This window comes from Chrysemys picta, chromosome 1 (genome assembly GCF_011386835.1).
Source record: "Chrysemys picta bellii isolate R12L10 chromosome 1, ASM1138683v2, whole genome shotgun sequence".
Lineage (NCBI taxonomy): Eukaryota > Metazoa > Chordata > Testudines > Emydidae > Chrysemys > Chrysemys picta.
The window spans coordinates 203,431,371-203,443,790 of NC_088791.1; the positions used below are offsets into that span (position 1 = coordinate 203,431,371).

General features: G+C 39.0%; 1 protein-coding gene across 14 annotated transcripts in view; it reads left to right on the forward strand.

Moving 5' to 3' along the window:
- Window positions 1-12,420, forward strand: part of BCOR (BCL6 corepressor) — a 71,374-nt gene that overhangs the window by 20,323 nt on the left and 38,631 nt on the right. For 7 of the 14 annotated variants that reach the window (XM_065578955.1, XM_065578984.1, XM_065578977.1 and 4 more), the window contains exons 2-6: window positions 495-624; window positions 2,137-2,215; window positions 3,362-6,187; window positions 6,874-6,927; window positions 7,331-7,514. In XM_065578955.1, coding sequence (XP_065435027.1) covers window positions 539-624; window positions 2,137-2,215; window positions 3,362-6,187; window positions 6,874-6,927; window positions 7,331-7,514 — 3,229 coding nt within the window. In that variant the 5' untranslated portion in view covers window positions 495-538. Of the gene's footprint in view, window positions 27-494; window positions 625-2,136; window positions 2,216-3,361; window positions 6,188-6,873; window positions 6,928-7,330; window positions 7,515-12,420 lie in introns of all 14 variants that reach the window. The other 7 variants (XM_065579000.1, XM_065578994.1, XM_065579002.1 and 4 more) reach the window with 2 other exon arrangements.

The following is a 12,420-nucleotide window of genomic DNA, read 5'->3' on the forward strand; positions in this document are numbered from 1 at the left end:
AGTTCGTAGGGTGGGTGATCTAGAAGGTATATACTTGTTATTATAATGCGCTTTCTGCTATTGCGTATTCCGAATGTAGATTTGTTTCCAGTTTAAAACGCACTATCCAGCATGCAGAATCTCTCCTTATTTGGGTGTACGTGAGGTGCATGGGACATATTTGGGGATCGGTGTAGACTTTGCCAGTCCAATCGTTTCGTAGTTCAAATTAAATGCATTGGAGAAACTTTTTTTTTTTATTGTCGATAGCCTGGAGTGATTCTTAATTTTGTGGCTATGCACTAGGGAAAAGATCCATCTCCTCTGACCTATAAATGCCCTCAATTTGCTCCTTTATTGCAGGGTATCTCTCCCTTAGCGTTTAGCGTAGGCAGCTCACTCCCCACACCAATCCTGCATTCATTATTAATTACCCGGAGGGAGGCTGGCTAGCTGCTCCACTGTGCTGTTTGCACTTCCTCCTAGACCAATCTTCTCAACTTTTGTTTTAATAGAATATAATATCGTGAAGAAAAAGCAGCGCTTTTAAGACGACGTCATGCTTTCTGCAACTCCCCTGTATGGCAACGTTCATAGCTGGATGAGCAATGAAAGGGTCCGCATGTGTGGAATTAATGAAGACAGGTAAATATTTAAGCTTCTGGCAAGTTAAACCACGGCGAGATTCTGTGATGTGAGATTTCAGAGTTCATTCGCTTTCCTAATGCCTGAGTAGATAGCTGCCTTCTTGCATCGAGATCAGGCCAGCATGGGGGGGGGGGGGGGGGGGGGGGAGACATGTGCGTGACAGCAGTAGACCAGTTAGTGATTTACTGTTTAACAGGCAACCTGGTTCAGTGAAGCAGGAGCGCCCTTTAAAAAAAGATTACTCCCCTAAGCAGCCTTTAAATGCACTTTTACACTTAATTTATTATTTCGTTCTTATGAAGGAGTATTAATCCAAATACATATTCCTTTAACTCTAAATGCTAGGCATGCCAGTCCCATGTGATTTGCCTCTCAGTGCCTTAAAACGAATGGCTTGCCCAGTGATTAAAAATCGAAACAATGGCCTTTTTATCTAGGTACTGGATTCCTTATTGTCACCCCATATGTTATTTTTTCCCTCCTAATACTATTAATTCAAGAATCTTAGTTATGCTTCTTAATACATATTTTCCAAGTGGACTCTATGGCTAAAGGGACACCACCAACTTGAAATCAAGTTTATTTAAAAACAATAAGCCTCAACAGTACTTTCAGAGACTACACTTAACTTTGAGTAACCCTGCCAACTTTTGTGATATATATAATTTCCTGTTTCTTCCCCGCTCCTCCTCTGTTTTTTAAACAATTTTCTCCTTTGTTGCTGACTGACAGCCCCCCAGAAGCAGGGTGTTTGTGATATATACAGGGAAAAACAGTGAAAGTGACTATTTGCCAGCTCTGTGGAAACACAAAATAAACAAACTGGGTTAAAAAGTTTTGCTATTATTTTTCCTAATTGTTTCCAGGTACAGTAATATAATATTAGGGGTTATTTGTATCGTTAACAGATTTATAAAATCAGAAGTGTAATTTTAATTTTTTTCAAGTTATTGTTAGCTCTTTAAATATCAAATGATTGAAACGGTCTCTTCTGGGTAATGATGAAACTTTCCTTCTGCTTCATGTCAGCTGTTTTATTCATGGGATTTGAAAGTTGGCACTAAGGTATATTCTTTATCAGTGCTTTCTGTGATGACAATTCCCAGCCCTGGTATGGCGCAGATGTGGAGCTTACTCTTTAGCATGGACATTAGTGTGTATTTAATTTTCTCTTCTCTAACATTTAGAGATGGTATGTGAATATGGTACATTAAATTACATAATTATCACTAGATATGAAGTTTTAAAAAAAACTAACAAAGAAGTCACTTGCCTTTGGGATAAGTTCTTTTGAAGTGGACTAAAATTTTCTTAATGTCAAAACCTTTTTTACCTTGAATCTGTTCTCAGGCGCTATTTAAATATCATTATTTTTGTGAGTTAATGTAGAGGATGGAGACAATTTCATATGGGATTGTTATGGGAAAATTGAAATATGGAGCCTTACAATCTTTTATTAATATTATATGCAAGGAATATTTTCAAATAGTAAGCTTACATTTTTAATAGGAAAATTCCAGTAAATGATGGCGATGCTCCGAAAAGCAGACTGGAATTGAGGGAAGAAAATCACCTGAATCACAGTGTGGTAAGAGATTAATAGCTTTAGACTGAAATAGCATCTGATTATTTTTTATTTCATTTTTGTGTGATGACATTTCATTTAAAGAAATTTATTAAAATACCTTGAGTGCAGCTAGGACTACAATTAAGACACAAGTTGCTTCAGATTAGAGGCCTTTTTCAAGCTGTGGTAAAAGGTTACTTTTTTATTTTTCAAAGGTGTGAAGAAGGCCTCATGTTAGAAACAATTTCTTTCATTCTGTTCTGTTATCTTGTTAATCTTCTGTATGCAGAGTGGTATACCACCAGCACTGTTATTTCTAAGCCATTAGGAATAATGTGTTGTGGCACACTTGTGATTCTGGCAGGATTAGTTTATAAAGTCACAAAATAAATCAAAACACCAGCTATTTGGCGCTCTGTTTAAAAAGTTGGAAGTAGAAATAAAAAAAATTTCAGCACTGTTTCATTGATGTACTTTTTCATAGACACATAGTACTGGAAGAGACCTCCTGGGTTATCGAGTCTATCCCCTTGCTATCACTGTCGACCCCCTTATATAAACTTGTTAATAAATTTATTGAGATCCATCTCCAAACAAGTCAGATTGTTTTTCCCCCACTACTACTGTTGTAGAAAAGGGGTGGTGAGTTTGGGTGTGGAGCACATGTAGCCTCCTATCCTGGATTTTCCGTTGCAGACAGACTTGCAAAAGTGATGCCTTTTGGATATTTCAAAAGACTTGTGCCCCTGAAAGGATTGCATTTTTGGGATGACATAGTTGCTGTCTTCTGTCTTGTAGTAATGGTTTCTGCTGAGAAGTGGAAATTCAAGGAGATGATTATTTAAAGGCAATATTAACATAGTTAGGTTCCAAGTGTAAAAGGGTCAACACATCTGTCAAATTATTCATTTTAAAACTTGTTTTACTAAATGGTGCCCCTTTACAGCTTGTCAGGTTCTCCAAGACAAATATGAAGCAGCCAACATCTTAATTAATTAGATTTATTTCCGGCAGCCATGTTCACCAGTTCAATCAACCTACATACATTTTAACAATGAACAATGTATTTGTATTAGTATTGTTTCTCTTCAAAATTAAAGATGTGTTTATAGTCTAGAGTAATGTTGTTTTAACATGTACAAATAACACATTTCTTATTCTACAAAGGTGGATGCAACTGCAGCACATCGCATTGACAGTCTTGCAGCTCTGAGCATGGACAGGTCTGGACTTATGCGGGAAGGACTTAGAGTCCCCAGTAGTATTGTCTATTCCAGTTTATGTGGACTTGGCTCAGAGAAAGCACGGGATGCTACAAGTTCTATAGCTGGTCTTGGATTTACTTCTGAAAGAAATCCAGAGATACAGTTCAAATCGAATCCCTCCGAAGCAATAGAAAATGCAGCTGTCTCTGGAAAACCCCCAAATGGCTTCAGTGCTATATATAAAACACCACCTGGAATACAAAAAAATTCTGTTCCAACAGGGGAAACGCTAGGCTTGGACAGAACTTCAAGTGACAAACAAAGTCCTCTTAATGTCAATGGTGCTAGTTACCTAAGGCTTCCCTGGGTAAATCCTTATATGGAGGGTGCAACACCCGCTCTATATCCTTTTCTTGACTCACCAAATAAGTATTCATTGAACATGTATAAGGCATTGCTACCTCAGCAGTCCACATACAGCTTACCACAACATCTGACATATTCACCTGTATGTACAAATGGTGAACGTTTTTTATATCTGCCTCCCTCTCACTACGTTGCTCCCCACATTCCATCATCTTTAGCTTCACCAATGAGGATCTCAGCTGCTTCAGCATCTCCAACAATTCCCCCACTAGTACACTGTCCAGATAAAAGCTTGTCTTGGAAGATGGGAGTCAGTCCTGGAAATCCTGTTGACTCTCATGCCTATCCACATATTCAGAACAGCAAACAGCCCAGAGTCCCATCAGCAAAGTCAGCTGCTGGTAATATGTCGACAGACCCTGCTATCTTGTTATCTCATTCACCGAGACCATCTCCTAGAGTTCATCTGCCCACACAAGTTGGGGATACCTACTCAGAGTATCAAAAACAGTTTACCAGAATTTCGACGTCTCCTTCTTCAGTTACGCTCCCAAAGCCATATGTGAGTGTAAGTAATGAATTTCCTCCTTCACGACTGTCTAATGGAAAAGTTCCCAAAACACATGACACTGGTGAAATTTCACAACAAGCTACAACACATGTAAGAAAAACAGGTCACGATAGAAAGGACAGCCGGTCACCTCTACCACTAGAAAAACAAACAACTGCCAAAGATGTCATAGACAAGCCACTAGACTTGTCATCAAAAGTTGTTGATGCAGAGACAACCAAATCTGACCTTATTAAAAAAATGGCACCAACTGTTTTAGTTCATAACCGAGGTGGAAGTGGATTAGTTTTATCTGGAAGCGATGTTCAGAAAGAAACTATTTTTCCTTCGGGAAATGGTTGTCCTCTCTATAGACCTGAAATAATTAGCACTGCACCCTCATCCTGGGTTGTTCCTGGTCCAAGTCCAAACGAAGATACCGGTGGTAAAAACATGCAGTTGAAAAACAAAGCATTAGACTGGGTGATACCACAACAGAGAAGTTCTTCTTGCCCTAGGATGGGTGGAACAGAAGCAGTAGTCAGTAATATTTCAGGGTCTGTGTCAAGTGGAGGTCGGCCAGCATCTGCTTCGCCAGCCCCAAACGCCAATGTAGATTGCACCAAGACAAACAGGAGTGCTATGGAAAGTACTGCATCTGTCATACAGCATATAGGACAACCTTTAGCAACGTCTGCAAAACATAACAGTAAAGTGACTAAATCCAATAATCAAGAATCTAGTTTCAAAGCAAATGAGAATGCCCTTGCATCAAGTTCCATGTTTTTACCTCCAAATGAGGCATTCCGATCTCCACCATTGCCGTATCCAAGAAGTTATCTCCCATTTCCGGTTCCAGAGGGTATAGCTATAAGCCCTTTATCTTTACATGGGAAAGGACCTGTGTATCCTCATCCACTTTTGTTACCTAATGGCAGTCTTTTCCCTGGGCATCTGGCACCAAAACCTGGCATTCCATACACCCTGCCAGCGGCTAGAGGAGAGTTTATGACCTATCAAGATGCCCTGGGGATGGGGATGGTACATCCTATGTTGTTACAGCATTCAGCTTTGGAAATAAATAAGGATGAAAAATCAGAAAGAAGATCTAGGTCACACGAAAGGCTCCGCTATGAGGATCCTGCTACAAGAAACAGATTGCCAGAGATGCTGGAAACCAGTACAAAGACACATTATGAAGTACCTATTGATAAGAACACAAAATCACACCAAAGTTCAAGTCATAGTAAGAACGCGGCCAAAAGTGACAAACACCTCTTTTCAGACCTTCTGCGAGATGAACAAGATGTGAAAAGTGAAACAAATGTAGCCAAAACTGGCTTTACTACTGAAAGCAGTATTCAAACTAGTGACCCCACGAAGCGCAAGGTAGAACAAGTGTTGCAGCACAGAGATTTTATTGTAATGAGAGAAGAGTTTGGAAGAAATAATGACTTCCACGAAACCTATAATTTTAAACAGTCCCAGAATTCATCACTGTTCAATTTAAGGAAAGAGGATGTATCAGGAAGCCAAAATAAAGAAAGATTACCAGTTCAGCCTTCCTCTGCTTTCTTAGAGAATACTCATGGAAGTGATGGTCCAGCTATGTGTTTTGGCAAAGTACCGGATGGTGCAAAACAACTTTGTATGGGAAATATACAGTCAAATATTGAGTCTAATCAGACATATACCAAAGATGGAACTGATGATCTAGAATCTACTGATGGCAAAATTTTGAAACCCAAGCCGTCTAAATTGGCAAAAAGAATTGCAAACTCTGCTGGCTATGTAGGTGATCGATTCAAGTGTGTTACAACTGAACTGTATGCAGATTCTAGTCAACTCAGCCGAGAGCAGCGGGCACTGCAGGTGAGTCTGTGAGGTTTAACTACCAAAGCATTTTTGGTGTTTTTGTTTATAAAGTCACAGTCAAGTATTAAATTTGATATATCCTACACAGGTGGGGAATATGTTATTTGGTCTAGATGTTGCCAGAAATGGTAACCATAATTTTTTTGTTTATAAAATTGTGAAGCCAGGTTATGTGAATAGTAGTAGATGTGAACTATATGTATTCACTAGTCAGTTTAAAAAATGCTTTTAATGAGAACCGATAAAGTGCTGATAACATAAGTATTAAATATTCTGCAGTTAGGGGAGCTGAAGAATGCATGATATGTTAGACTAGTGGTTGCTTTAGCTTCTCAAGTAGGCCAGTACTGTAAGATAGCAAAGGGTATCCAGAAGTTCTGATTACTATACCATACGTGACATTTGATGGAGAGGAGTAGCAGCCGTATGTTGGTGGGTTTTATGCAACTTTTATGCAACCTTTTCACCAATCAAGAATGTAGTAAAGGAATAGAAGCAGTATTGAATTTGATGTTGAGCGATGACAGATATTGTATAGGAATTTCCTTAAGATACTTTACTTTTAATTAAAAGATGAGTTAAACCAAATTGTTGTGCATTGTTAAGAAAAGAATTGGTTTATGCTTATAAAAATGGATGAAATTATTTAAATGATCCATTGAGTGCCCATTTTAATTACATAGATGGAAGGATTACAAGAGGACAGTATTTTATGTCTACCTGCTGCTTACTGTGAGGTCAGTTCTTCAAATTTTTATTACTAGAATCTTACATAAACCTTTGAGTTAAATTTCATTTCCAAATACACAAAGGGAAGTTTGTGGGCCATGGTCGTCTTTATTCATTGTGCAGTTTCTGTTTTTATGTTTTTGTTTTGTTTCTTATACCTTCAAAACAGAATGTTTTTGTTTATATACAGTATATCTTTATATATATGAAAGAATTGTGTGGATTTTTACATATAGATACTAGAAATTTTGAATATTTTTATACAACTGAGATATTTTAAACTTTATATATTAGATATATCTCAAACCTTGGTTTTGAGCAGATTTTTCTTTGGAAATACTTTCATATAAGGTAAGGTAAATGGAGTAGCTTTTATTGTGAGATTTTTTTTCATATCAATTCTCTTTCTAGCGTGCAATGATGCGCTTCTCAGAGTTGGAGATGAAAGAGAGAGAAGGCCACACAGCAACCAAAGACTCAGAGGTCTGCAGATTCAACCAGGCAGACTGGGAAAACTTGAAAGGAAATAATGAAAAGAAGCCAAAGTCTGTCACTCTGGAAGATGCCATTGCTGATCAAAATGACAATGATAGATGTAAGCACATTAAGATGGCTTTTTGAAGTGTGTGTGTGCGTGTGTATGTATGTATACTATAGCAGTTTGTCCTAAAACTACATAATACATGGAAACTAGTAGAATTTTTATCACTACAGAATTTTGTAAATAAGAGTGATTTAATAGTGACAGCAGTAACTAATACAAATCTACATAACAGCATCCAGTCACATTTTCATATATAGAGTTGTGACCTCTGCTGTTTTCCATGCATATTTTTTTGATCTATGAATATCTGTTGAAAAGTTGCACCTTTTGGCAGTGTAGCTTCTGTGAAAATAGCAGGTTATTGTCATAGCAGTTATCACCCTACACGGATCTACTTTGCAGTAGATGAACTAGTACCTTAACAGCTGTACTAAAAACCCAGGGTCTTATTGCACCATTAGTTTTTTAAGTAGAACTTTCCCATGTTCCCTTTGTGAAGTTCTGTTTAAAAACGAGTGGCACTGTTAAGTTCCAATAATGTAGCTTTCCTTCACTATATGGGGGCAGGCAAAATGGAAGGATTGCAGGGGAAGTCAAGTATATAATCTACCACATCTACTTATTTATAAATAAACTGTAGCTGTGAAATTGAAAATGCATTTGTAACTATCTCATCCCCTCCACTTATTACTGTGGCAAGGTATGTATGTGTTAGGCCATCAGAAGTCCTCAAGGGCAGTCACCATGCTGTGAAACTGTCTGTTGCTGATGCATTGTTGTTTGGGCCAAGGGAAAGAGGCTTTGCAGTAGCGTGGGACAGTGTGTGGAAGTACTGTCCGTGAGCTGTATTGCAAAAGGCACAAAGCACTTTTTTCCTAAGTCATATTAATTTTTTAATGGATATTTGTAAAATTAGCTCTAATTCATAGCAAGTAGTCTGGGTTCCATCAGTCTCCAAACTGTTTTCCTTGCAACAGCTTGTAACAAAGTAATTAAGGAGCTGATCACTGTTTTATTCCGTATTTGCAGAAAATTCAAAGTTGCAATTCAAGAAAAATGTTAGTAGAACACTGGATGGTCTATAGTATATGTCTAATTTATTGGGTTGATGTGCCCCTCCATAGTCGAGGATTTAGGAGTAGGGCTGGTAGAAAATATCATCTAAGCAATTTAATAATTGTGAGTTATTGTCCTGGTCTTTGTTTAATGATTTTGGTGGACGGGATGATCTGCACCTGCTCAGTTCCTCACCTCAGACAAGTTACTGTGGTGCTGTGGCCACTAAAATAAAAATATGTGAACAAAAAAGTAGCTTGGCAAAATAACAGCGAAGATTTCATTGTTAATCTACAGCGAGTATCAAAATGGCAACCAAGATTAGCTTCTAGAACCTCCGCCTTCTGTTCCCTTCAAGGGGTATTGAGTGAGTTTCCAAGAGCAAAGAGGCCTCGTTCTACAGTATCCCTTGCCTGGTCATAAGCATGATAGACTTTCTACAGGGTGCTACTGCTAGAGCTTTCTTCAGTTCTCAGCACTACTCGCACCACAGAGTGCACTGCACACTTGTAATGCCCTCCATTAAATCCCACACACATTCTGAAATTTCAAAGTGTTGTAAGAGCAGCAGCATCTGGGTCCTGCCACCTGGATGCCACTGTTGGAGGGAGGGCAGGTCACCTAAGTGCTCACAGGGGTAGGATGAAGGGAAGAATAGGCTATTGCCAAAAGTAGATCAAGTTGATTGAGAGAGAAAACAGGGAATAGTCTGGAGGGTGAGGGAAGGAGAGAGAAAAGTTTCTTCAGATGCACTTGTTTTCAGATGCTCAGACTTGTTTGAGGATTATCCCTCACTATTATAATGTAATCTTAAAATGACACTTTTGATGATGCAGAAAATAGCAAAAAATAAAACCAAACCCCAAACGGTACAATTTGCAGTTTTCTCAAATCCATAACTTAGCAGTGTTCTGGCTCATGAGACTCCATTGGATGAAATGCATTTGGAACTAATAAAGAATTGTTGGGAGTGGGAAGGGTATTATGACTTTTTGTGAGTATGTTCTTGTGCGCAATTAATTAGCTATGAGTTGATGGGAAGTTTTATAGGCTTGTTAAAATTGCTAAATCTATCAACCTTTAAAAATGCAGCTTTCTTTTTAGTAAAGGAGTTTCTCTTGCACATGATGGGCTTTGCACTGACTACACTTGCAGATACTAATTCGGTTCTCAAGGCAGGTCTGCACTTAGTCCTGGTCTACACTGCCGAGTTAGGTCAACGTAAGATGCCTTGAATCGACCTAACTCTGTAAGCATCTACACTAAAATGTTGCTCCTGATGATGTAACTCGTTCGGTATGCAACTTAAAAACTCCACCTCCGTGAGAGGCGTAGCACTTAGGTTGACATAGTTAGGTCGATGCAGTGTCACTGCATTGCTTACATGGACTGTTGCTCGCTTTCAGAAGCCATCCCACAATGCTCCACGCTGATAGTACAATCGGTGCAAGCGCTCCTGGTGAGGTTGTGTGCCGCCGACACAAGGAGCATAATATATGTGGCTATGCAAAAGTGATTTAATTACTGCGGTGGTTGTACGTCAATGTAACTTAAGTCAACATCATTTTTGTAGTGTAGACGAGCCCTTCAGGTGCTGCAGTGGCCCAGCTGCGCTGTTGTAGAGCTTCAGTGAAGATGTTACTAGCTGACGTGAGCATTTCTACCATTGGTGTAGTTAATGCACCTCTGCAAGAGGCGGTAGCTATATTGATGGGAGAAGCCATCCTGTCAAGATAGCACGAGCTACAGCAGGGGTTAAGTCAGTATAACTGCGTCACTCAAGGGTATGGATTTTTCATCCCCCTGAGTGACTTAGTTATACTGGTGTAAGTCTATAGTATAGACCTGGCCTCAGTAAAACCTTTTACTGCCCTGTTTCACCTTCTGCTCCTTGGTATAGCAGCTGATTAAATCAGGGATATGAATTTTGCACTTCTTGAATGCCTCTAGCATAGTCTTTTTGGTGCTCTGGTGCAGCTTGAATTGCTGGGAATCCTGACACATCTCTCTAACAGAATAACAACTGGCAAAGATGTGATAAACCTTGCCTAGTGTTCTCCTCAGTTTACCAGCTGTGGCTTTCAACAAGGATGCTCACAGGAGAAAATGTAAATACTTTCATTCCATTTCCCCACTCCCTCCTCCAATTCCTGATCTCCGCTGAAAGGTTGAAAATTGAATAGAACTTTAAACAGCTGTATTTCAGAATTTCCCCCCAGCTTATGCTCTGTCTCCTATGTTGGATCTTGATGCTGAAAAGATGTACATTTTGTTTTATACATAAATTTCTATCCAATATTACAGCAGTAGACCTTCCCGATGCTAGCAGGAAATTCATGAACAAAATTAATTGATTGATCAGTAATTTCTGGTAAAATGTTAAATTTGCACCCTGCTGTGAACCTTTAGCTGGCTAACGTGCATTTGAAAGAAAAACAAATACAATTTAAAGCCTGATCCTGTAACATGTGGTATGCAGCTTGACTGCTGTGACCTTGCAAGGCCCCAGTCATGTCAGTGGGGCTCTGTGCAGGGTTCAGTAGTCTTTGTGCATAGAACATAATACAGGATCATTGCCTTAAGATCTAGTGGCTGTTTCAGAGAGTATTTCTATAACCCTTGCCTCCTTCAGCAATAATAATAGTATAATAAATATTTTTGCCACTCTGACTACTTTTTTTAAGAGAATTAGTACAGCCATCTGACAGCCCCAATTTTTTTTTCCTGGGCTGTCTTGGGGCTGTCAAGTGGCACATGGGTAAAGCCTTGCCCTCCCAAAAAACCTTATGATAACTTAATAAACTGGTCCACATTGTCTAATGACTTCTAAAATATTTCTTCAGAGTTTAGGATGCAGACTATTGCTAGGAATAGGCGCGCGCTCTCTCTCTCTCTCTGCAGAAGAGTACAAAGATTCAAACTTGGTTAAATAGAGGGGTAAATTGTAAGTGTCTTAATACTCTTCCATCTTGTTTAGGACTCAGTGGGAAATACGAGAACAGTAGTGAAGCTGCTTTGTTGCTAAGGTGACTAGTAAATGTTGCTGTGGCAATGCTTCTATGGAGCATTTCCATAGCACAAACACGATAAATTATGGGATGCGTGTGTCGTGAATCATAGAATTGTTCAGTGATCAAGTGATTTAAGCATACAGATATTTACTTGAGAGTAGGTCATGTGATGTAAGCATGTTGGTAAATAACACAATTTTTGAGCAGTACTAAAATCATACAAAAGTATTTAAGAGTAAATAAATTCTGCAAGCTGTCAATGTCTTGATAGACAAACTGGTAGTTATGCTCCTCTAATATTACAGTAGAGAAATACGGTGTGATCCTTAATAGAGAAAAATAAAAACTGGTATGTTAAAGACCAGAGATTTTGGGAAATGTGGGTGTGAGGAGGAGATTATTCCAATTCTGTGCATAGAAGTATAATGCCTTTATTTGCAAGGAGGTTAAAATTCAGATGTTAAGAACTGATCTGCAGCCTCTTTGCTAGGTGTCTGTTCCTTAGCACACAGCATAGGTAATGCTTCAGTTTCTTGTTTGTACGCATGCTGAGTAACGAAAGATCAAAACAGCAAACATTCTGTTGTTGTCATTTGGCCTGGTCAGAACTACCTTGCTATGACTGGCAGTGGTGCAAAAAAGCCTCAGGATTCTGAATATAATGGATTTAGGTGAAGGAAACAAGGATGGAAGACATCCAGGAAAAGACATCCAGAGAGGGAAAAAGTGACCCCCCCCATGGGATAGTCAGAACACTGCTTGCTTTATCCTGACGAGTGGCTTTGCTGAATTGTTCTATTTTTGTTGTGATCTTGGTGATGAATGCTAGTTCATGTTCAGATAAAGTGTCCTGTGAAGAGTTGGGATGAGGACTAAAAGGCATCTTACTT